General features: G+C 42.4%; 1 protein-coding gene across 1 annotated transcript in view; it reads right to left on the reverse strand.

Annotated features, from left to right (window-relative positions):
- XYLT1 (xylosyltransferase 1) overlaps nucleotides 1–27,062 on the reverse strand; it is a 205,489-nt gene that overhangs the window by 31,081 nt on the left and 147,346 nt on the right. The window contains exon 5 of the mRNA XM_050905951.1: nucleotides 4,890–4,970. Coding sequence (XP_050761908.1) covers nucleotides 4,890–4,970 — 81 coding nt within the window. The remainder of the gene's footprint in view (nucleotides 1–4,889; nucleotides 4,971–27,062) is intronic.

Raw genomic sequence — 27,062 nt, forward strand, 5'->3', positions numbered from 1 at the left:
CTTAACATCTCGGGATCTGCATACTAGAAGACTGAAGAAAGAAAAGGAAATGGGGATTCAAACTTTCCAAGCGATTGAGGGCAAGTGTGAGTCACTTCTATACAGATTTTCAAGCTACCAAATCAGGCTACTGACCTGTGGGTAAAATAAGGCCAGCAATATCTGTCCAACTTAAAAGGATGCTCCTTGCCATAATTATTTCATAAAATGCCTCAGGACCTCGGATGAAAGGATACAAATGTTACTATTTATACCACTGAAAATGAAGTGTGCAGCTCCATGTTCTTAGATAGCAATAAGATTTCTGATTACTTTACTGGTACCTCAATTTGCACCTCGTTCCTAATTCCCGCTCCGCCCCATAACTTATGCCTACTTCAAACCTTCTCACTTATTGCACCTTCCTGAATTGGTGGATGAGCTTGCTTATATACTCTACCAAGACCAAAAAACATCCTGTTTTGTCCTATGTCAAGACATATGGCTGTTTTTACTGCATCTTCCTATCATCTTCAACCTATTTTTGTTTTTCTTTGCATTGACAACTTAGCATTTTTTTCCAAAACTGAGCAGAAATAAAAGCCCTAGAAGGAGCAAATTGTCAAGCTAAAGCAGTAAAGGCTTTATGGCTCCCCTAACGCCTAGCATAAAGCAATAAGGAACATTAGAAAGTTAGCTGCAATGTCTAAAATTTTTAAGTGCAGTCTCTTTGCATAGAAGATGCATGTTGCTATTTCAGTCACTACAATTCACATGCAACTGTTGGACTGAACTACTTGCAAGCAAAAAATAGATCTTAGTCCGTGTGCTTCAGAATACTGAAGTGTGTAAAAAAAATTAGCAAAAAAAGTATGGCTGAGGGAAATTTGAGCCAAATGAATGACCAAATATTTCACATGAGCAGCAAGGTAAGCGCTGCTGGGAGCTAAGAATGCCAACGAACAGCATGTGCCACAGTGGAAAAAAGGCATGTCTGAAAAGGTGATGAAACAGATATGCATCAGCAGAACTGGGCTGAAAGAGGTGGAGATTTTGGGAACGTGCTCCGGCCCTTCAGGAATTAAGGTCTCTCCAGCCTCTGAGAACTAGGATGGGCTTGCAATGCTCCTTACTAAAAGCCACACAGTTCAGCAACACCTCTAAAAGTATCTGGAACCCAGGAGCCAGAAAGGGGACAACAGAACTGCACAGAACAGCATTAATGAGGAGAAAAAAACAGCACAAGAAAAGAACTCACATACATAACAAACTTTTAATGGCTTTTTGTTTAGCTGTTTGTATTCTGCCTATGAGCTCCAGATTCCTCTAAGACGTAACAGCATCCAGCCTTCACAGCATGTTTACACTGTTTCCCAAATGACTACTGTGGCAAGGTTTCTATAAAAAAACCCCCTTTTTCCTGCCTGTCATTGAAGATGTCACATTTGACTGTCTTTATATTTTATAATACATCAGCCAGGTGCTGCTCCTGGCAAAAAAACAAATCTTCCGGGTGTTATAATTGTAATAGCTTATACAACTACCAGGTTATTCGTTTGTTTTTAATAGTCTAAGACACTGAAAAGAGGAGAAAATGTAAGCGTTGCCCACTAAGTACTATGTAACGACTCCAGCCACTGTATGCAATTTCATTTCATACATCCAGCTCTCTAAGGAAATAATGCTTCTCCAGCTGAGTTAAGGAGCCATTTTCATGTCCATTCCCTTTTCTGAAGCCAATAAAAGAAAATCGGAGCGATGCACTTTTTAATGACTTTGGCATAACTAAAAGAAAACTTCACTCTGTAAAAGGAAGCCTGGTTTCTCTCCTTATTTGGCAGTAAAACATGTAGTGATTGTGAACATGGCTTGAATACAAAGTACATTGTAATTGAGCTGTATAAGCATTTCAGTTTTAAGATGGCACTTCTAATCTTTCTCTCTCCGTTGTATGATCCAAAGACTACGATGACTTAAAATTCAGAGTTTCCAGTTGTTTACAAAGCAGACTTAGACAGTTGAAAAGCTTATTGTTTAGGAGCCATTATTCATCCACAAATTAAACTAAAAAATAGCAGCAAGGGTTATACATTGCTTTCAGTGATATTTAAATGCTGAGCTCCTGTATTATTAGTTCACATGTTTTGAGAAAAACACCTTGGAACGGCAAAATTATTATTGTACATGGGGCGGCAGTCAGTCTAGTCCAGGGTCCTCTCCCTTATCATGGCTTCAACTAGCCATTTTTAATAAAAAATCCTGTTCCAGTCTGTTTTGAGATAGGATGTCCCAAGGGAGTTTTCTCCTATTGCCTAATAACTTGGAGACTGGCCTGTGTCCTAAATCCTTTCCAAAAGCTGTCCTTTTTTTTTTTTTTTTAAAGTTTTGTTGCCAAACCTTGAGGCTGTTGCTTCTCTTCTAGACCTTACTAAGCTCTTGGCCATACCATTCCCCCCATGGGATATTTCTTTTCCAAAGGGCTGTGACAAGGCAGAGCAAACGGCAAAATTTAAAAAGTAACTGGAAAAATTAATAGAAAAAAATAATCATCCCTTACTCTTAAATGAGCAAGTCACTAAGTTTGGCTGTGGAAATTCCCCAAGCAAAGGTCACAGGAGGCTGGGATAATGTTGTAAGGAAGCACCACTACCCACCTCTTCTTCTGCTCCTCTGGGGACATCGGCTGTAGGCAGCAGGACACAGGGTGACAGCCTAGATGGGCCTTCGGTCTCATCTCACCTGCCTGTGCTTATACAAGGTATTTCAGCCCAGAGGAGTTCATCATTCTAACTACAGGGATAAACATCACTAGCATGACCACAGCTTACACACCTTGGGCATAAAATGAAAGTCAATTGGAAATTGTGTGTCAAATGGGCAGAGCAGACGGTACATTTACCGGTTTAGACAAGACTGAGTTACTGAAGCACTAAAACTGAAAGATCAGGCTAGAGATCTTCACATTAGATACAATTTCTTTCTCAACAGGTGGATGTAGAGCTGGAAATTCACCTGCAATACAAACAGAGGGCTAACTGCTTTTTGATCAGCTTTTGACACCAATGGAATGAATTTTTACCGAACGCCAATATTACTCAGAGGCTTCCACAGCTGCTGGCTTGAGTCCTGTCTCTACAGTTATCTGGGCTATGCAGGAGGAGGGGAGCCACTCTATCTCCCTGATAGACACTTTGGGGAGCTGCCAAGGGGCGACGTGAAAGGATCCATTCATCCAGTGGTCAGCAGTGGGAGCGCTTACAGGACTCAGGGACTAGACAACCACGGCAGACAGGGACGGCAAATCTGCGCTCGTGTCCCACGTTATGTTCCCTGATGCACAGAGAATTTATGGTAGAAATCCAGGAGAAAAGATAAAACACGGCGACATGTTGTAAGAGGCTAAAAGGTATTTAGTTGTTTATACAGTCAAAGGGAACCATTGAACTAATAAATGGGTCGTTATTCCTGCGAGGGGAGGACAAGTGGCACATTAACTCATTTTATTATTAAATTAATACCAGATTAGTGTGTTTAATTGATCTAAACTGTTCCAACCCAGCTGAGGTTGGCATGTTTGAACCAGCTTGATGCAGGCATGTCATAAATCATTAGTTATTTTCCTTAGCCAGCTCAGGGAATTTGAGAAGGATCAGGTGCACCAGAGAAGCAAAAAGGCGTAAGAGACCGACTGCTTTTCCCTGGCCGTTTCTCTTCCCTTTTCTACTTTAACTCTGCTGTCGATCACTATTGCCAGCTAGGGCTGAGCCTGCCAATCACTCTGACACTCTGTATTTCCCAAACCAGAGACTCTCCTGTGAAAACTGTTGACTTGGATTTAAATATTATTCCTCACAGTATTATTTTTTACTGCCTGCTATAGAATTTCTACATGCACAAGATGAATGCTCGTGAGGACTTCATTTAAACAGGAACATGACAGAATTGATAAATCTAGTGACAAGAGCAAGAGCAGCCAAGAAGTGAGAGAGATCTGTGCGTTATTCTACCCACCCACTGTGCTGAACATGCGATTCAGTGTGTCACATTCTCTATGTACACTATCTGAACCCAGCCTTACAGTACACTTGACATTTTACAGAATAAAGAGACGATCTGGTGACCCAAGCAGAATAAAACAGTATTTTTAGGTGCAAAGCCACTGGGACTCAGCACATGGAGTTGCTGGAACTGTTGCAAGACTGCTGTTACGGTACAAAACTAGCAATAAAGAGGAAAAGAGGACCACTGCAATCAGATGTGAAAGATCTTCCACCTGCAGAGATGGTTAAATCTTTGGAAGCATGGTGTTTGGTCACTGTTGCTCCCTCAAACCACAAAGCTGTAAGTATGACTGATGCGCTGTGGGAAATACAGCACATTCTCTTCTCCCTGAGACCTGCGCAGTGTGGATGAAGAGAGACACTGATCCAAGGACTTCAAAACTGTAGCAGATCATGATAACCCTCCAGCCACCATCCTCACCCTCGCTAGCATGTGCAAGCTGGTACAGGCTCCTACACCTTGTGGAGATGCACAAGGCTTTGCTGCAGACCTCAGCTAGCGCAGGTCTTGGTCACCAGTGTGGCTGGGACCAACTGGGGCAGGGAAGTGCTGTTGTGCAGGGCAATTACCGCTTGCTCCTGAAACATTGATCTGTGCCAAGCCCCAAGGAGGGAGCAAGCATCAGTCTGCTTAATGTCTCCCTCCCCACAAAAGCATCTTTGCAAACCAGCTCTGGGGAGGAGCCATTCTGGACCAATAAACAACTGTCCTCAGGAGAGGGTTTCCTCCTCATTCGCTTCTCTTTCCTGGACTAGGGATTTCTTCACTCAGATAACGCTGGAAAACCATCACTATGCAAAAACTCTCAGTGCCATGGTTAAAATAAGCTGAGGAAAGGGCCAGTTTACCTTGCGTTGTCCCTCCCGTGTGATTTCAAGAAGTTCATATCACGGTATCTGGACAGGAATGCTACTAGCTGGTCATTTGTCCTGCAAGAGAAAGAACAAAAGATGCACAAATTACACTGCAAAAACTACTACGTCTAGAGTAATTTATATACTTATTGTTCTCATTTGGGGACCATCCGCAGACTCTTTGAAGGAGGCAGTTGCTGAAAAAACTTCCATCCTGCTGCTAAACTTCACTGCCTCCCTCTACTCAGGAAAGCGTACTTGGAAAGAAGCACAGCTTTATTACATCTTAATGAATTTCCTATCAACTCTTGGCAGATGTTTTAGGCATTGTAACAGAGTATGTATTAAGTAATACTGCTCAGCACTTTTTAAGTATGAAAATCCAGCTGTGAGATGACTACATTGATAGTCCCATTTTACATGCTTTGCTAGATCCTTCCTAGGGAATTTGGTTAAGTATCTACTGGCATTTTATTTGTTTTCATCCTTGTAATAGAGAAGAGGCCAAGGTTGGAATGCATAAAGCAAGAGAATTTGGATGTCAAAATGCCAATATAATTAATAGGAACAAAGGAATTTAGAAGGTTAATTCCAATTAGTATGACTAGCAATCTGACACCAGTATTTTCAAAATTTCAGCTGACATGTCCAAGAATGTATTTACGCTTGACAGCTTTTGTGGTCTGTTATTTCTTTAACAATAGAGCAAAAATGTTCTCTATTTATCTAGGTCAGCATATTTAGGAAAACTGAATAAATCATATTAAAAAGATCTTCATCTCCTGAGTTGCATTCAAAACCACAACATTATAGATACAACACCATTTAAGCAATGGTCTGTAATGGAGCTGATGGCAAAAAAACAAAAGATAAAACAGCTGTCAATAGTACTGTATCTTGAAAACATTTCATTATTATAAGCCACAGAAAACCAAGTTAAACCAGAGGCCTGTACAAAATGCGTTTAACTTCTGGGGTCAGGCTGTAACAACTTGGGAATGTTATCAGCCTAGTAAACCATCTTCATAATCTCATTGATTTTATCTGGACCAAATGAAGCATCTGCCTATCAACCAGCCCGAACGACCAGGCTGTAGGAGCCCGAGACCCTCCTTCTATGCTCACTCATGTGAGTTGTAACACCTCCCAGGGTCAGACTCTGCATCTCAATTTAGCAACCTCAGAAAACTGCTTTCTGTATAGTAAGCTGTGCACATTTTCACATTTGCTGCTCCAGTGATTCTCCATCTTACTGGGATGAATAGGCATTTAGTGAATTTACTTAGCAATGCTTCCACATGAAATGGTTTCAATGGCTGACATCTTCGGGTGAGTTTCTAGGCAAAAGCTGGCACACAAAGATGATCTTTAGAAATATAACCAAGTTTGCAAGTGCTGGAGCTTTAATTTCCTTACAGGATAAAAATCAAATCAACTGAAGTAACAATCCACACCACTCAATAAAACATCATCATTTCTAGATTGCTCACCAACCTATATTTTGCTATTCAGCAGTGCTCTACCAAGTGTATTTGGACTCGGGGCTGCCATACAAACTTTTCAATGCTTCTCACTTTTTAGATAATGCTTATAAATGCCAACATTATGTTTAGCTCTCAAAATAATTAATAATTGACATTTTCCCACTTCTTGAAAACATTAGTGGCATCTTGGTCCTACTTTTAATATTATTTAAAAAAAAAGAACTTACACAGAGTTTTATTCTTTGTCAATTAAGTATGCTTCTTTTCATGTGTTGACAACATGGAAATAAAACATCACATTTCCATTTGGTAAAACTTTCTAGTTATTTGACATTTAGATTTATGTGGTCAACCAATTCTGTGCTCAGCATGGGAGCGCACTGAATTTCTATTAAGCTTTCATTCAAACTGCTTCTTCTGGCCTCAGTATCATGAGGATGCTGCACATCACCTCTAAATTATTCCACCACATGACATTAAAAAGAAAATCAAAGGTATTGAACATGCCATAGATGCTAATACAGTTGCTAAAATCCTCCTCACCTTTCAGAAAACTTTGCCTTCAGGGGTATATTTCCTAAATGCCTCTGGCACAGATTGCTACCACACTTCTTCATGTACGGCGGCAGCAGAGTCTCTACACCATTGCAGGGCCTCTGGCACCAGCTATTTACAATGCCTCTGGCACTCCTGAGAAACACTAAAGACATGGGCCTATATTTTCTCTAAGTAAGGCAATGGAAAGCTGAGATTTTCAGCTGAAGACATCACTGGGAGCACCATCAACTCCACACTGCCAAATTAAATTCTGCTATAGCTCCACAAATTTCAGGGATAATTCACTGAGCATAAATCTGGTACAAAATCTTTTAGTAACCATCATGGTATAACAGAAAGTAACAACTGCAACATATTTCTAGTATTTCCTTCCTAAGAAGGAAATAAAAAAGTCATGGGGATAGGGAGAGTAGCTCATGTTACTGATTAAAACACACTAATATACATATTACATTCCTATCAGTTTCCCTAGTATGTAACATAGCACGAATACAGATTGAGGAAAAAGCCTTTCCACAGTTGCTGCGTGAGGCTGGAGCTGATGGATGCATCCACACAGCTCCCACTTTTATTTCCTTTTGTTATTAAACTCACTCGGAGGGCAAGGCACCAGGGAGAAGGATTAGTCAGCTGGTTACCTATGCCATTAGCAGGGAGGGAGGACGATGCGAGAGTGGAGAGGCTGAGAGAAAACATGCCGTTTTCAGGTGTGCAGCATGCAGAGAGAAATGGGAAACTAATCCTCCAGTGAACTCAAAGTGTGGAGAAAGCTCGTGCGTGTGGGAGGGCTTCCATGAGAAGATGACAAGTGAAGAAGACTGATGGGGAAACAAAGCATTTTCGACTTCATTGATGTAGATTTGGTGTTAAGCAAGGGCAGGTTTGCCAGCTGGGACGGAGGTGTCCATCTCCACCAGAACTTTACTGAGGTCACCTCAATAAGGTCCTGCTGCTCCCCTCCTGCAGCAAGGGTGGACGGAGGTAGCAGGGGCAGCACACCGTGCCTGCCTGCTGAGATGCCACACAGCAAAACTCAGCCAAGCCTCCCGTGGGGTCAGGCTCAGAGGACGGGAGCACTCGGCCGGGCAGGCGGGGGGGCTCCGGAGGCTGCAAAAGCAGCTCCAGGGCTGCCAGTGACTCAGCCCTCGGCACTGCTCAAGCTGGGGACACGGCTGAGCCCCTGGGCTGGGGCTCAGCCCGGGGTTAGGGTCAAGATTACAGTTAGAGGGCTAAGGAAGAGAAAAGTGAGTCCTATAGCAAGAAGGGAACTCAGAAGATATTGCCAAAGCAAAGCAAGGTCCGCTATCAGTGTTTTCTCACGAGCAGCCCCTGGCCTGGGACTGAGGTGTCCCAGGGTGTGAGCAGGCTAGCCAGGCACTCAGTAAGCACATATACATGCCGAGCATTGCAATAATTTCAGAATATGGCGTATACACTGGGGACTGAAATGGAAAACTGGAAAGAGAAACACTGACTTTGTGCTTGCATTGTCTGAACACACTGGCAGGTCTGCCCAGGAAGCGGTACGAGTGCATCCTTGCGCACAACCACGGCCGAACACTGCAGGGAACAAAAGGCAATGCTGGGCTTGCTGGTTTTAAGCAAACCCTCCAAGTCCTGGTGACTAATCCAAGCAAAGAGCAGAGATCCCCTTAGTTTACAGCTGTGAAAACAGATAAAGAAAGTCTTTGGAGAATCTGAGAAAAGGAAAACAAGAGACTGTTAGTTTTGGAAGATAGTGAAGACTAATATAAATGTTCTTGATTCAGTAAGGTACTTTAACACATGGGCAACTTGAAGGATGTAAGGAACAGCAGTCACTTCAATGGGACTATTCATATGTCAAAACTTACACAATTGCATAACAATTTGGCTAAGTTAGATCAAAAGTTCAGAAACTTTTGGCAGCACACAGGTACGGAAACAAGATAGTTTGATTCTGTGTAGGAATCAGATGAAGGAAAGAGCAACTGCTCTGTTGGATTCTGGGGTTGGACTCTGCCATTTTGGTATTGCATGGGCTGCCCCCTGCATGGTGAGAGCCCGGTGCCCCTCTCCAGAGGGGTATTTCAGACATGCTGGTGTTGGTCTGCCTGCTCCAGTGTAGACCCTGGGGTTTTCCCCCCACAGCCTGGACTGGGAACTGGGAGGCTGCCCAGGCACAGAGAAGGCTGCAGCTCTGCAGACAGATGAGACCCTGCTGATTAAAACAGGGAGTAGCGACAGTAAGAAAAACTTCCTGGGGACCACAGATTGCTGCAAGCCAAAAAGCCACCAACTTAACTGAAACCCAGCCCAAACTGCAAAGCCCACCCACAATGATGCTGCGGCAGAGGCAGTGCTGCCAAAAATCTCTTTTGGTTTCTCTTCTGCTTCAGCCGGTGAGGTCACAGGTAGGAAGGCTCAGCTTGCCATCTGCTTCAAGTGAACTCACCAGTGAGGTCTTCAAAAAATGTCCTCATTTCAGGTAAATCCCCGGATTGGGTTTATAAATGATTTCCTTTATCAAGGACCAGACTGGGCAATCTTGTTTCAAACTTCATGAAAAGTGCTAGGGGCTGCAGTGCATCTGCATACAAAGTATAGATCATCTCTCTGTCTCCTAGTCACTTAATTTCTGATCTATCAGAAAGATAAGGCTAAATAAATGTTTTTAGACGTTATGCATGTATACCGTGCTTCTGCTTGGAAAGCAGCTCTCGTACTGGAGAATTCTTTTGTTACTGGCTCAAGGCTTGAGACAAAATCTAATGAAATCCATGGAAATCTCTCCTATGGTCTCGCTGGGCTTTAGACTTCTATAGGCAACTTCATTCTCTTCAGTCCTGCTTCATTAGCAGTGCCCAGGAAGGGATGGCTTTTACTGCACTGGCTCTTGCCAGGTCGTTCTCAGCACTTCACTCACCAGGAATACCCCACATTGTCCCAACTTAAAAGTCTGTCATGAACTTGTCCTGAATTACATGCACAAGCACGGTCTAGGGACACCTGCTAAGCTGAACCCAGACTAAATTCCATTTTTAATCATTATTTTCTGGCATTATTTTCTTTTCTTCTCTTTTCCTGTATGCCTGCTCTTACATGCAAGCCTCAGCATCGAGAAATGGATTCTGCTACCCCTTCCAGGCAGCTGTAACTTACTTTAATCACAAATGTGGTTACTTGTAAATTACAATGTTGGAATATGAAAAGCTAGAGCAAGACAATTAAAATGTGGCTTTAAAATTGTTTAAAACAGACCGCTCAGTCCTCGTTCCACACCTCTCCAGAAGCGAAGAGGCAAAGCCTGCTGGAAGCAACAGTATCTTGGCCTCTTAGCAATTTCTCTCCCCAAGCACTAATCTGATTTGAATGTGATTTTTACCTTTAGTGTTTTTGTCACTCCTGTAATCTTAATGTGTGGAAGAGTTTTTTTCCTACATTTTCTAATCTGACAGGTAAAAAAAACCATTAACACCTTTTTTATTGCTACATACATGGGACAAAAGGAACTTTTCGTTACCCTGCCTACTGACACACTCCCAGCAAAAGAAATGTAAGTGTGCCCAGGTTGTGACAATTCACAGTACTGGTCACAGTAAGTAATTGCTATGTTAACCGAGCGACATTACTGAGATGACAGGCAGCAGCAGGATCGGAGCTTCTACAAGCTGCCCAACTTTTCCCCAGCAAACCATCCCGCTGCAGTTAGGTAAGTGCATAATAGTTGTTAGCTGCAGCGACCAGCAATCACCGAACCCGGGAGTCCTTGCAACTGAGCACACACCAGCACCTACAGCGTTGCTGACAACACTTCAGCAGCCACAGCTCTGAGATTTTTTTCATATATTTACCATATTTAGCAAAGACAAAGGCTGTATTCCCTAGAAGAACAATACTGAAGTGCTGAACTGAAACAGCTGCATTGCAGTGACCGTGACGATGCTGTGCCATGACACCAGCACCTGGGGTCTGAGGGCAGCTCCTGAATTCAGGCAGCAGGTCTCACCAGACACCAACATGCACGTCTCCGTGCTGGGCCGTACGCTTGCTTTCGGTGCAATTCAAAAAGCCTAGGTTAGTACAGAACAACATACCCACTTGTGAGGAGACGGCACACTGAAAATGGCTAAAATTATTAATCATGGTTAATTTAGCGTTATCTAAAGGCAAGCCTGCTAGCCAGTGCACAAGACCCTACAGCTGCAACAAAGAGGGACCTGAGTGCAGGGAGGGGGTTAACCCTTGCTGTGGTAAACAGTAGTGTCAGCAAACATAGCGGTAGTTCTGCCGTGGTGTGGGGTGCTGGAGAGGTAGGCAAGTATCACGAAAGCAGCTGAACAGACAAAAAAACCCAGAGTAACAAACATAAAGGGGAAAGTGTTTGGGAGAGTAGGGCGAGGAGGCTAATGTGGTTTGAAGCAGCAATGAAGGGCCTCTGAAGCAAGGATGATGAAGGCAAATATATAGTCAGAAGAGGTAAGTCAAAACTGTTACAAGTTCTCTCAGTGCCCAAAACTTTGGTATTTCCACCCATACCCGCCTGACTCCTCTCCACAGTTTCCTTTCCCAGGATCACTGTGACTGTGCGAAGGCACAACCCTACACAGCCCAGATGTACAGCAACCCTGGCAGCTCTTTGCCAAGAAACTATTTCTAGAAGATCCCTAGAGAAGAAAAAGACTTCAGAGAAGAAAACTGGAATTATGGGGCAAACTCATCTACTCAGAGTTAAGCACGATATTACTCCATGGTTAAATGTGCAGATGTGCACACAAGAGCCTGGAAGTGGAAGAGCTGACTGCCTTCGATTTTGCTACCTTCTTTTCAATAAATTCTAATAATTACGATTTTGCTCATTGATTTCAATAAATGATTCATTTAACCTTACTTAACACATTATTGTAAAGTATTAGGACATGCCATCGCTGCCAAGACCCCTGCGGCAGACGGAGAGTTCCTCCTCTGACTATTCCTAGCCTGGGACTATCCTGCCCTGCTGCCCTCTCCCTCTTATGCAAGGAGTGCAGGTGTTCAGATCCACTCACCAGCTTCTGCAGCTGCCAGCAGCCCTGCATCACCGCGAGGCGCAGAGGAGGTGGGGAGGAAGGAGAGCAATCCAGGAGACAGGGAAGAATTATTGCAAATTCCCACCTACACCTGTATAGCGTCCAGTGCACTCTGAAAGCTTCACTCCCGTGTCTGCTGGGACATGGCAGCACTTGGCAGTGAAGCTGGGTGGGAACTTCCTACTCCAGTAATGGACCCTGATCCGTACTGGCTCTTCCACCATGCCAGCTAGCACACGTGTGGGGGTGTGTGCATGGCGTGCACGGGTAACCTAACAAAAGGATACAACAGAGGAATGATTCAGCAGAAAAAAGCAAAAATCTACAAGACCTCTTCCTGAAGAAAATGCTTATAGCATGATGATCACCCACGCAAATGCAGCACAACAATACAGGAATAAACCTCTCATTGCAGGGTTCAGCTTTCGGACCATGGATATGCAGCCTGACCCCCTCACTGATGCTCCCAACTCCTCCTCTCTCCCCAAAGGCAATTTAGCACAAGGGGAGGCTCAGAGGAGTCTGACCCTAGCTGTAGCAAGGAAAAAAGACTGTCATCTAAAAATGCAAAGAAAGGGGAAGGCTATATTTAGCCCTCGCTATCTATCACGGAACAAATATTAGTATGGCAGGCATTTCTCAGAGAAGCCGATTCCCATAACAGCAGTCATTCGTAAAACGTACCATAAAAATGAGAACGATAGATACGATTTCAGAGGCCAACTACATGTGGAAGGCTCTAGGTGACTGTTAACACCTCTGCTTTTGCAACAGTGTTGTCTTAAATGGTTTGTTTTGTCTTTCAAGTCAGGTTTAACAGACGAACAAGATAATGGAAGAAAACTATTGCCTTAGCAGCTCAGCTCGCTCGAGTACTTGAGAGATTAGAGTTCTGCTCCAGCAGCAGTGCTGCCATCTGGGCTGGGAAGTCGCACCCGTGTATTTCAAAGCATTAGCTTTCTGCATTTTGATGCTCCAGGCACTGATCAGTCATCGTACGGAATGCAGCTACTCTCAGTGCAGCTCTGCCAGTGTTGTATGACTCTCAAGACATTTTATTAGCAATACAATCATCTTTGCTGTACTTTCAATTACTGCTTCCCATTCAACCATTGTCTGTTTCCTATAGAAAAAAAAAGAACTAACGTAGTCACAAAAGAGTGAAAGTCTTCTTTAAATGTCACACTGCTGAATAAACCTCTTCCTACTGAGAGTACATAAATGCTTGGGCACAAAGGAGATCTACTGAGAGAAAAAGAATATACTCCATCGTCTACTTCCTGAGCCACTCACAACCTATTTTCTATAAATTGAAGGCTTCAGTTGGCATTCATAAAATAAATAAATATGCCCACTGCTGACAAGCAGCAGCACATGCTTAAATGAAAATCCTAAAGAGACCATACAAGAGAATTCCACCAAGGATTAATGAACAAATGTGATTAAAACTATCTACAGCTCTGGACTGCAGCCAAAATGCTGCCAGCAGTATTTGATATGTAAATGCTTAAAACATTTGCTATGTGCACAGCCGTTGATGTAAAGCCTCTATAGAGAGTTTCTTCATCTAATTAGAGATATTGGTTTAGCAAACTTTGGAGTTTATAAAAACCCTCAATGTCTCATTATTCTTTTAAAATAGAATATTCATTTGTTTGGAATGTTTTACAGCTATATCCCATGAAATTCTGAAATGCCTTTGGCTAATGAAAAACTCCAGCCCTGTATCAGCTAATAAACCCTACAGCTTTTATGATAACAAAATACTCACCACATGCACTCATTAAAACTTGTTAACTTGTTGCTTTTGATTTTCTTTAGCTATTTGGTGGGCATAATCTACCCAATCTGCAATTATTTTATAGTGCAATTTCAACACAAGCATTTAAATTATCCAGGATCTTATCAAACACACCATACTATAGCGCAATCACTGTGTCTCTGATCCGGTAAAGCACTTAACAGCATGTGCTTGACTGTCGCACACTTGCAGCTCTTCCGAAACGATGCGACTTTCACGCTATATTCTCATAAATTACTTTATGGGTAAGGGTCTACATGTCCGTATGCTAGGAAGCAGCATGTGCAATGATTACAGACAAGATTAAGAGCTGAGAGCTGTCCTTTAACTAATCTTAGATCTCTTAGGCACACAAGTACACTTATTAAGGAGACTTTTCCAGGGAGGTCAATCCATTTGTACCTCAGTTTGTCCATCTCTACCACAGATATATCACACAACTCACCGATGGTTTCAGATTTAACTCACTGATGTTCATAAAACACTTTTAAAAAATCCCCTCAGTCCCAGGAGTACCTCTGAACTGATCTTAGGAACTCACTTGTCTGTGACAATGGTATTTTCTGAGCATCCCTACTGCTGTGATAAAAAGTAAAGAAATAAGAAAAACACTATCCTGTAATACCATGTCACGTGCAGTTCTTTTTTTCCCCGATTTTAAAGCAACCTATGTTTTGTACAGAAAAATTAAAAAATGCATTAAAGTAGTTTCCCTTTCATAAATCTAATTTTATGCAATCACTAAGCCTAGATTATACGTATGTGTATCAACAATGAATGCACTGAAAAAACACTTGAACAACAAAAGCTTCTGAAGCTCCTTCCAAACGTGCAACTCCATAGAACCTGGTACACATGAAAATAATCAAAGAAAATCAGCTACGTGCAGGACGAATTATTCCCTAAATAACCTGGTGTTGATACATTCAACTCAGAGGCATTTTGCTAAAAAGGAAGGAAACGTTTCACCCTGATTTGTTAAACAATTTTCTATTTATTTCTCTATTTATGAATGATCAGCACATCACCACTTTTTCATCTTGCACATCAGCACATCTTTTTTTTCCCCATCTTGCTAGCCCAGAGCTTGAGTACCTGACAGACAGCCTTTGCTAAAAAAGCCTGTAATTGCATATTTCCAACAAATATTTTTAAGTAAAGGCAGAGACGTGTGTCTAACTTAGATAAGGGCTAGAAAACTTGTTAAAAGTATATATTGTAGTAAAGCAAAATTCCTTTCCCACTACATTCACAAGAGGTGTCAGTTTAGTTGAACTGCATGTATGGAATAAAGCTCATTTTTATCAGTGCTGGCAAAAACTGTTTATCAAGCCTTGCTGCCATTCCCATTATTCCTATTTGGAAATTAAAATAATGCAGATTGGTGAAGAGAAAATACAGCAATGTGGGGTTTAGACACTTCAAATTGTAGCCTGATCCAAAATGCTTAGCATTTTTGGATAAGTAACCCAGTTTTGATGCTTACTCAGCATTATCTCAGCTCCAAACATGAGTTTGCTCTCCTAAACTAAGGTGCCAATCTTGAGTAAGCAGATTTCCTTTTGGCATTGGCACATTTCATGTTCATAAGCAGAAGTTGCTGTTCATGGACATTAAAAAAAAGAGAAAAAGTTGTGAAAGCTATTTAAGAGAGAGAGCTGCCGCGTTTGCCTGCTCCCCACTTCAGTCTCTGTCTGCCTGGAGTACAAGCAATTTGTCTAGCCATATTTTAGTCTGTTTATCTTGGCTCTGGCACATTTATAGTTTGTTTCCAGCCTTTTTTGGCTTTTGATCCCACCAACACAAATCCGCAAATTGAAAAAAATAGCCTAACATACAATGTTCTGTTTTAATTTTTGTTCTTTGGTAGAGTCAATGGTTAAATATTATCACCCCTGCTGTGGTTAACAGGCATGTAAGGAATGAGCCATGTATGGGGTTTGGGTCTCTCTTGCCTTTGCAGACAGGATGCAACATCCTCCAGCAGTAGAGCGGAAGGTGTCTGACTCCGGCCCAAGGCCGGGCCCATGGAGGGGCCCAGCTGCCGCCCCAGAGCCGGGCCAGGATCCCCGGCAGTAACGCTACAGCTCAGCTCAACTCCGCTCTCCCCTGAGCAGCATAACCAATTACTTGTTCTTCTCCGTATTCACTCTCCATGCCACATGGCAGACTTTCAGAAGACAAGCAGACAACAGTCATCGCTCCAGTTCAAAACTGATTCTTCCCAAATTAATGATACAAATGGAGGAGAAGCATCAGTGCAAGCAGGGGCAGGTGAGCTTGCACATATTGCGAAGAACTTCATGGGAAACGTGTCACACGCAGCCAGATGGGTTCAGACAAAGTACAACGAGGCCAATGTTCCTAGTCACTTTAGTTGACCTTCCACTAATAGCTGCCATTAATGCTTTAGTCAGCAACTTTCCAAGGTAGCTGTGGTTAGGATAAATGGAAAGAATTGTGATTTTCGTGATAAAACTGCACTGGTTAGGTGGATGACATCAATGAGTCCAAGTCCGAACATTTTTAACCTTTTTCTATTAAGACTGTATAAAGTGATGGAAGGCAGAGTGCGAAGCTAATGAACACAAGCTATCTTCTGAAAATTCAGCGCGGAAAGGCTATTTTAATATTCTACTGTCAGAGGTCTATCATATTTTACATTTCCATCTATAAGGAAGTTCAGTGTTGACGTAAATGACCATTTTGATAAACAGTGAGCAGGAAGGAGCAGTGTAACTGAACAGGTTAGCAACACAGCTTTAAGCCACATTGCTATTTACATTGAGATGCATGTTTAAAGAGGATTAATGCCCAGAATGTCTAAATTTAATGATGCTATTTACTTAATTTTAACCCTGCAAGGAAAAAAAGCAACATCTTGGGTGTTATTTTCTCTCTTTTCAGCATATTCCTATTTAACAACTTTTATGACAATAAGGGTTTTCTCCCACTAGAAGAAATAACTTGTGGAATGACAGAAACATTGGTAAATGCACTTTCTGCCCATTCTTCTACCAGATGCATGTTGGAAGAAAGCAGTACACAAATTAACCGTTATTTTGTTCCTTAAAATACTAATATTCTTAGTACTGTCAATAGTGAGACAAGTTCCCTCTTGCAATTCCTTTCATCACTGAAAAAATACTTTTTTCCTATCCTCTTTCCAGCTGATAAAGCCCTACGCAAAAGACTGCATTTCATTCTGTTTTCATATCTGTAATGCTCCAAAATCAGTGCAGTGCACTCAGTTTACGCTAGCGTAAGCCAGGCCATAAACCTGGCTCTGTGTTCTTGGAACGGGCTATGGGAAATCATAACAAAAGTTTTGTGGTGTTTCCCAGTTTAGAGGCTAGACTGATTAGGCTGTGAAGGTATGTTGTTAGCATGTGTGGATAGCGTGTTAACAGATGAAAATTAGCACTGTCTTCCTACCACTCTGAGAACTGCTCTGTTTTTCCGTGCTTGCATGTTTCATAGTAGGTAATTCTCCATAGGAAAAGCTCCCAAGCAACGATCTTTTTCCATAAGGCCCATTCATTAATGTGTCAGTGGCAGAAAATGTAATTGCTGCCAGTTACTACATGACTTCTAACAGCTGCTGAAATGTATTTGCCAAGATAACTTACTTTCCACAAAGTTGCCTTTACTTGCTATTGCAATAACAAGCCATTCCATTACTAATCAACTGCATCAATGCAGAGATCAATATAGAAAACTACCACATTTAACAAGCTAACACACGAACTCTTGATGGACCAAAACACAAGCCATCCTCCTGTCAAAGGTAGGATATAATTTCTAAGGATGCAGCACCACAAAGAGTTAAGAAACACATGACTATCCTATCTCACAAAAAGAACTGAGCCTACTTAATATATTTGCTGAAAAGTATCTTAAAAAAAAAAATAGTGAAATGCTTGCCTAACCAGCTGCTAATACCCAAGGATATTTAATTATTAAAACTAAACATGATAGATTTTTAGGTTTATCAAAGCACTGGGATTTTATTTAGTACAGAATGATGCTCCCTGCTTTGCGTTTTTTCAGTGTTTGTCTGCCATTGCATATTCATGTAGAACCTCATCTGCCTACACGATACATCCCATTTTGATGAAAACAATAATCACTGATTAAATAAGCAAGTAGATTGAGCTGCAGAAATGATCAAGTCCATCACTCAAATTAGTGAGACTTTGGTTAAAAGAAAAAAATCTTGATAATGGGCTGAATGGGATCTTTTTGTTTGTTTACACCACGTATATTTTACATGGCATATTTTATATTCAGCAATCTTTTTCACCATCTCTAAAATTAAATTACCAAGAGTTTTGTGTAAAAAAGAAATTAAAATTAAATATGAGCATAGATTTAAAGCAACCGTTCACTTCACCTAATTTATACATTCCTGCATCCATCTGAAATTTTATTTGTACAAGTCAATAAGAAAAATGATTTGCTCATTAGATTGAGTAATTATAATTAAAAATGCTCACTTTCTTCCAAGAAAGTGGGAAGAAAGAGACCTTGAGAATGTTTTATGTGAAGTAAACTCAGTCACAAGCAGTATTAACACCACTGCCTTCTCAACCCTGCTCATCATTGCAGAGCGTTGCCTGCAGATCGCAGAGTCTGTCAGTCTGGGGGTGCGATCCTGCTGTCCTGCCGGAGTGGAGACCCTCCAGCATCTGTGAAGAAACGCAGCCTTGTGCACAGCACTCCTCTCCTGAGACACCTCACCTTGGGGCTAGGATCCTCATCATCACATGCAGAAGGATAACGTGAGGGTGACATGTGTACAGGTATCAGGCTAGGCCAGGCTGCGTGCCAGGGACGGATCTACCCAGCAGATACACCTCGGATTTGAAGTCCATCATTGTGGGCTGTGTGTTCCTCAATCAGCTGCGACAGTCTTGCAACTTAAGACTCATGAGAAATCTTTGCTTTTCTGGATACAGCTGTTAAGGTGCCACTTTTCCAGCTTAAATGTTACATTTTGGTCATTTCTCAGTTTCTGAAACGTAACTTGCTCTCGCTCTGACTGTGTGCTCCGCATGGGCCGTGATTCACCCCGTCACCCCACCTTCATCCATTTGTCATATCAGGAAATGAGAGCCGTTCAATCATATCTTCCCCACATCACTTTCAAAATCAGCACACGCCTGGCAAAACACCGAAGAGCGGTTCACTGCAGGACTCGAGTGAAAACATTCCTCCTCACACACGTGGCTCACCGCTGAAGCCACCCCATCACAGCCCCTCTTTGCAGGGCCACCTCCTGGCTCTGTGCAGGGGAAAGCAGGGCAGGCATGCTCCCAAATGCAAAGGTCCAGTGTCTTCTGCAAAGCTCACCAGGCACATTCCCTGCTGCCACACAACACAGTGGCTACCCAACGCTTCATGTCAATAAAGAAATGGAAAATGCTCATGCTAAGCTTGCAAAGCAGCACGAAACCTGAGACCGCCATTCCACTGCTGGAAAAGGGAGCAGGAAAGCCCCTTCTGAGAGGCCACAACGTATAGCTTAGTCACTCAATATTGGTATTGGGTCTTGCCATCTCCCTGTTTAATTTGCAGCATCAACCTAGACAAAAAGTGGCCAACATAGTCTCACATCGCTCTGAGAACAGATGGTCCTTCTGATGCAGCGGGAAAGATGTATCTGGGTAAAGAAACTTTTTTTTTCCCATCCCACATTTTCCAAGGAAAAGGCAAGAGGGAATATACACTCATCCAATGATGAGCTTCAATCTCCTAAACAGAGCTATCCCAAGAAATGAGTGGTGGGATCCCACTAGCAGAAGGGCCATGGGGTGCTCTCTGCACCAGGGATGCAGCTGAGAGCCCTTCCTCCTCCCTGCGAGAGCCTGCTGCTGAGGCCCTTTCACAAACCTCATTTAAAAGTAAAGTGAATTAGAGTAAACCAGGCCCTTTCCGAAGCTCCTTGTGAGCCTGCCACTCCCTTTGATCCCTGAGCTGCTGAATCAACCTGTCGGAGTGCATCAATTCAAAGGACCAGAAGGCAAAATGGGGAAAATGGGGTCAGGCTAATGGGATTTAACATTAATTCTGCACCAAGCCTGAAAAGATGGAAGAACAGGACCTGGAGGGTGAAAGGGATAATGAACTGAGAGTTGATGGAAGGAAACTTAATTGGTTTTAACAACAGAAGGTCACATTTTGTTACCTTTATTTGGGTTGAGCAATAATCTTATTTTGACAATCTGTGCCAGCTGATGACCTGCCCTACTCTTCATTGGGACTGTTTTGGAGTAAGTCAGTGAAGAATGCAGCACTGAGATGAGGAGCATAAACATGTGGCAGAGAGGAGGTCTGAGCGAGAGAACTATAAAGGTAATGTATAGATCCATTAACTGATATAACTGGTGCTGACGAGAAGACAACTGGGAGGATGAGAGGCTGGTGTTCCCACTCACTGCTGTGCTCAACAGAGCTGCAACCAATACAGTCTTATTTAATCATGAGATCAGAAGAGAACCAGTGGTTCAATTCAACTCAAGAAAAGACTATAAAAAAGGCATGTGAATTTAAGTTATGCAGTCTGTCACCAGCTGATCTCCTGACCCTGCCAAGCCCTACTGCCTAGCGGACAGGAGGTGACCTGGAGCGATGTCCTGGCTGCCTCTCCTCTCCTGGGTTGCAATGGTTCACAAATCTGGAGGTCCTCCAGGCACTTTGTGATGATACCCAGCACTGATATCTCTTGACACACACGCTCTTGACACACCATGTGTATCAGTTTCACATACAGAAGAAAGAATAGGGTGTTTCAGCCTTCAGCTATAGTTCTGTAGCTGCCACCAGCAACATGACTTGAGTCCTGCAGGAACAGTTTCAGTGCCTACACGATACCACCTATACGAAGGTTTAGCAACAACATCGACCCTCATAGAGCACGCATAGCCATGGTTGCTGCAAGTCCTTGCCACGGAAACCATCTGGAAGCTACCTTGCACCTGACTGGCATGGCGCATCCCATCTTCAGAATACAGTGATCTGAGTCAGTGCTAAAACATCCTCCAAGGCTGCCCCAATTATTTAAAGTCATAATGTGACACAAGTAACCGATTTGGATTTATAGACCTCAGTCTTCAGCTGCCCCAAGAATGCGCTGTTGCAAGATTACTTGCTAGAAATTACTTTGGGGCAGCAAACTTTTAAACAGAGATCGACTCTGTATTTGGAAAAGACTTGGCCCCAAACCAGTTCCTAATGTGGCAAAGAGTGCAATTATCCTGATGAAAGGTTAGGGATGCTTGTGCCTACAGCTGGTTCATCAAGTAATGCTGAGTGATGGATATAATTAAACAGCATGCAGCAGAGTGGAATGTGTGCTACAATGAACCATTTAGGGCCTCATCCCCTGGAACTACAGCCTGGAACTACAGAAGCGCAGTCACAAACATAGTCAACGGTATTCAGCATCACTATTTATATAAAGAGAGGTTCAGAAGTATCATATAAATGCATTGCAACTAATAGTGCTGTGCAGGACAAGCAGAAATGAATTATTCAACTGTAATAAGGTGCAACTGTAAAAGCCAACTAGCCACTAATTCTACCTGGGATTGCACAGCAAAATGTAGGTCTTGAATTTCTGCACCACCAGGTCAAAGTTTCCACGATATCTCAAGATCTAAAGTCTTGACTAGTTGGCACTAGTCAGGACTCTCAAAAAAACCCCCAAAACACCACACCTTGGGAGAAAGAGCCACATTCTGCAGCACATCCCAAAGGACGAAGCATGCACAGAGGTGCCCTACTTTCTTCTGATCCACCCAAGCTCTGCAGCACTGAACATGCACACAGGTATTGCTTTTGGTCTACAGAGACGTGAGAGCTGAGCCGGGCCTCCTCTGCAGCACTTATAGACTGATGAAGTGGGATTTGTTCCCTGCAGAAGAGAACAAAGGCGAAGGAGCCTCTTAAGCAACTCCCATGTAAAGGAGTGCACTGGAAGATCTCAGCCTCGTGCTTCCCACCTCTGTCCTGCAACCACCCTCCTCCATCCCACAGCTCCAGGAGCCTGCGGACTGGAGCATCAGCACGTGGTGTGGTCTTAGGGACTTCACTGAGTGACAGCAGCAGGCAGACAGAGCAATGCTGGATACCTCTGTACAAGTAATACAGTATTTCCCATCAGTGCTCCCCATAAATCCCAGGGAGCAAGGCAGCTGGTGGCCAGCTGGCTCTTACCTTGCACCATGATTCTGGGGCAAAAGGAGTTTTCACTGGATCAGAGTAAAGGGAAGAGGCAGTTGGGACTGTACACTCGTGCCACCCTTGCTCTGTAACCACAGGGGGTTACTACTGCATTTTATTTATACAGAAGTGCTTTTTAAAAAATATCTGTTGTTCCAAAGCAGCTTTAATCCTGTTGCAAAGTATTTCATTCAAATCAGCCCTTCAGCTCATTCACATGCAGTAATCCTGAATAAAAAAATGTCAAACTGCATAATTTAACATCAAGACAAGACCAGAATTCACGTATAAATTGGTTGAAAAATCTTTAACATCAAATACCACTCAACTCTTACATTTTTAGCCCTATTTTGGAGGAAAAGAGTTCATCTATTCATCTATTACTCTCCTTTCTATTTCAATATCACCACTAAAAGACTGAATCAGAACAACATTTTTGCTCACCCTTTAATGGCCTTTTGGTTCGCAGCTATTTAAGAGTGACTTGGGAAAGGTATAATAGCACATGTTGTTGTTTCATCTTCACTTTGAACTGCCACCAGATATTATTTTGCAGCTGTTTTATTGTAAGTGGCATCCTGAAATCTAAACAAAAAAGTGTCTTAATGGCCATTTCAACAGATTTTTAATTTCCTGAGAGAATTCAGCAAGGCCACAAAGGGAGAGCGTGTTTAAAATGCAATGCTATAATAGGAATGTTTCCCTCTTCCAAGCAGTTTTAGCTTTTGGAATTTGATAATGATTTTACTGAACTTTCTAAAAAAAAAAAAAAAAAAAAAAAAACCAAACAAACCCAAAACCCAGCTGAAGAGAGATTAAAGAGTTTCTGCTCATAAAATGCAGGTAAACACCACAAGGACCTGTTTCTCTGCAGCTTCTGTTACCCACCTCACAGTTAAATCCACAGAGTAAAAGCCACTTGAAGCAAAGCTGCAGGGGAACTCACAGGAGAGAAAGTCACACCTGGGATTTCCCTAACGACTGACATCCCGCTATACTCTCAAACCCCACTGGAACTTCTTGCCCAGGAACGCCATGAGCAGCTGAGTACCATGGGAAGGGCTTGCCAGTATGGGACAGCTAGTGGGGAATTTTGCTAACCATGGATTTAAAGTACAAGAGCCATTCTGCACCAAGGACCCTTTTTTTGACTTGGTTACCCCAGACTATTTGTCCACAAAGAGAAGTTGTAAGTGAAAAACAGGTTTCATAAATAGACCTGGAGCTGTGAAGGAGAAATAGCTGAGCTGGCAAGATCCCTCATACTGCTCAATGCCTTCCTCAGTCCCAACACATCAGTTACTCTTACAAAAATACTATTCTAGATATTATTCTAGCATCCTGACAGCAAAAGACATAACTGTGTTGCCTAGGAACCAATGGTGCACATTACCACAACATTTGTACTGTTATTGTTTATAGATCAGGCTGAATGGCATCCAGTGAAGACTCACATTTAACTCTCCTTTAGGAGATAAGACTTTTTTCTCAGTCATAAATAAGTAAAAAATAAGTTGCATCCAGAAAGCGAATGGCAAACAGATGAAAACCCTTTGGCTCTTTGCTGGAGAACCTCCCTGTGAGCAGCCCCAGAGCCAAGACAGCAGAGAAGAGGCTATCAGCCAGGCAGCCCAGCAAGCGGTCAGATGCTGCAATGCCCATCAAACTGTAAAGCTTGGCATCTGGGACTTTCATCTGCCAGGCTGTCCTCTGAGTGGTCTCAGACGCTGGCTCAGATGCTTCAGTTCACATAGGAAGAGATGAAGGGCTGAACGTTCAGCACTGTAATCAACAAGATAACGTGCTGCCAAGTACAAGGGTACTTTGAGTAATACTGCTATTCTAAAAATGTGCTTTATTCATGCATCTTTAATCTGCATGCACTGTAGAGATGCCTGGATAGCCAAACCAGTCTCCAATTTGGGGTGCGTTTATTTCTGTTGCCAGACTGAGGCTGCTATGGAGAACATTTCAGAAGTACTAAATATCCAAAAAAGTTACTAAGAGCTGCAGATGTCACAATTGACCAAAAGCAAAAGCTGCTTTATAGCCTTAAACCCAGGAGGGGAGGTGGAGAAAGAGTAACCTCAGCTGCTGTGGCTGCACAGAGAAAGGGTGGGTCTCCTATCACTTACATTTGCCAGGTTGAAGAAAATATTATGTTAACACCAGATGTAAATACAATTTTTAAGCCATAATATTTTCAACATTTCACCCCACCCATTTGTGACCATGTGCAAAACCACTGCTTTGCCAACCACTAATAATTTAACAGTAAAAGAGAGAAGTGGGATAGCAAACCAAAAAGATAATCTTCAAAATATACATAAATCTCAGGCAAATGTGCTGGCAAAGTGAGGAAAGAGGAGGAGAAAAGGTTATTTGAGGGATTTAAGAAAGAAGCACATCTGAAATTCTCAGAGAATGCAGATTCAAGAAAAACACTGATGAAATTCCTTTTTGGACAGGAAAAAAGATTCCCTGTGAAGCATTAAGAGTGGATTGACGTCTGGCTTGCCAGATAAAGGTATTCTGAGCAAACAAAACCACATATGATGTCAGCGACAATACTGAGATAAAAACCTCAGGCGCTGGCATCTTAACAGAAGTTGTACTGCAGAAGCTACCTGCGCTGTACTCCCATCTAGATGTACAGATATGATTTACCAGTGCTTCAGTTCAGGATAACATTTGAAAGGGCACTTTAAAGAATGCTGTATTATTCTAGTGGCATTATTCTATTGCCATTATTCTAGTGGCAAGGCCTGCATTTCAGAGCAGCATTGCAACAGGTGGCTTCACATGGGGTGTAAGGTCAAATTCAGCCCTGGAAAGTCGGTATCAGACAGGCTTTCATGTCCAGCACCAGCTTACGTATTGCCAAGAAGGAAATATCTGTAAGAGACAGCTCTGAAGTCTGAATCTCAGTAAGACATAGAATTGTTAAATTCAGTCAAGTCGAATTGATGAGAAGTCAGACACAGAGAGAGAGAGAGTGGAACTGCGTTTTGAGCCAATGGTTTTGGTGATCCTATTTGCCATTACACAGCTTCCATCAGCCCTGCTGGCTTTGGGATTTCTAAGTTCATAACCATCAAGAGGGCACAACTGGGTCTCAGACATGTCTCACAAAGCTAGAGAGCTGTATGCGAAAGCTAAGTTGTTTCAGTACTAAGAAGAGTTTTTCCTGCATTTCCAATATTGCATGTCAAGCCTGCACATTGCAAAAGCTGAGAAGTTTTGCAAAAGCAGATGGACAGCTCGAGTCTGATTTACTCACTCCATGCAAACTATATTCTCTCACTTTTTTCTCCCAGTCACCTGCTTCAAAGGTTCTGTCATTTGGTGAACTGCCCAGGTGAAATCTGGACAGGTCATGGTAAATTTGTCAGAGCAAAAATCATCCCTGATGTAGTTTATATAGAGTGGTAGTCACCCATGTTTTGCAGGAGATGAATCTGGGCCAGTGGCTGAAACAAGGAAATTGCTGTTCTCCCAGGTAGTTCTGGCACCTGAAAAATAACTTGGAAAAAAGTGCTGAAGCATTTTTCCCAAAGGTTGAACTTCTTTCTAAAACCTTTATTTATAATTACAAATATTTATTTATAATTATTTCCATCTGCCACCAGAATGAAAACCTGAAGACCTATTTCCTCCACTCCCACCTTTTCACTCTTGGCAAACACTTTGCTGCACAGGGACCTCGTTCAGAAGTCATCACTTTGGTTTCGTATTAACCAATACTTCATCTGGCTGCTCGCAGAGGAGAAGAATTTTAAATAATTAATTTTCCTCACAGCCATTTTGTCTTCAGTTTCCTTTCTTGATAACCAAAGGCAGCAGCCTCGGTATAGCCCCAAGTGCAGGACCTGGCCACGTAAGTTATTAGAGATGAAAGCTGTGAAGATGACAGATGAGTGAAAGGACAGCTTTTTCACTTTTAGGCTGTCTACCACATTCGGATTTGGCAGGAGTTCAAATAAAACTGTTGATTTTGGGTGGTTATCTTTGCTAACAACTCTCCTAAAGAGTCAGGAGTGCGGGTTCTGCTGGAGGAAATGCAGGACTGAGAGTCAGACTACCTGTCTGCTGCTGGCTGATTGGGCTGGAAACATCGACCTGAGAAAAAGGTTTACCTACTTCAAAGGGCATCCCTCAAGTTTCTAAAGGAGCATTTAAATCTTTAGATGAATATTGCTATTTAGGATTAACAATGTTACCTTGACCATCAGAGGACAATACAATGAAACAAGAGCAGTCCAGTCAATAGTTTTTTGCTAGCTCATTTTTCTTAATTTCTGAGTGTGATTCTGACTGACAAAGATGATCTCCATAAATTACACCAAATTGGCACCTGTTTAAAGGACAAGTCCCAGTCAGATCATCCCATTTGCTCCCTGGAGTCTGTAGCTACCCTTCCCCAGGTGCTATTTGTATTATGATACACATTTCATTCAAGTTCCAGGTCAAAACCTCTATTGAATGTGTCTCATTTGACCGAGTCTTCACAACACAGGCTTTTATGGAAAATACAGCTATGCAACCTTTACCCTAAAATAGTGCCAAACAGCAAAACGCAAGTAGTTTCACTGGGTTTCTTTTAAGTTCCTTTGTTATACCTGATTGCTCATAATTGAAAATGTAGTCGTATCTGCATTCCTGGCTCCATCAATAAGCCACTCTATTTTCTTACTATTCTGAAGCATTCCCCAAGCTTCTGCTAATAATTTTGCTTGACCTTTATTTAAGACCAAGCATTAGCTGGCAATTAGATTTGGTGATCCCTTTGGTGATTGAGGCTCAGTGATTTACTGTAAATTATAAATAGTTCAAATGTTTCATTATGTTTATTCTTTATACAAGCTTTGTGGCCAGGTAAGCACTGACATGACATTCACTGTTAAATGATCTCATTAAACTTCTTAATTTAAGTGGTGCAACACTTCACCTGCCACATTATCCAAGGACTCCTGCAATGCACATTAAACATTCAGCATCAATAGATGCTCTACCATAGTTCATCTTGTTGGGAGTGAAATTTCAGTCCCTGAAC

Source organism: Gymnogyps californianus, chromosome 15, assembly GCF_018139145.2.
Source record: "Gymnogyps californianus isolate 813 chromosome 15, ASM1813914v2, whole genome shotgun sequence".
NCBI classification, from domain to species: domain Eukaryota; kingdom Metazoa; phylum Chordata; class Aves; order Accipitriformes; family Cathartidae; genus Gymnogyps; species Gymnogyps californianus.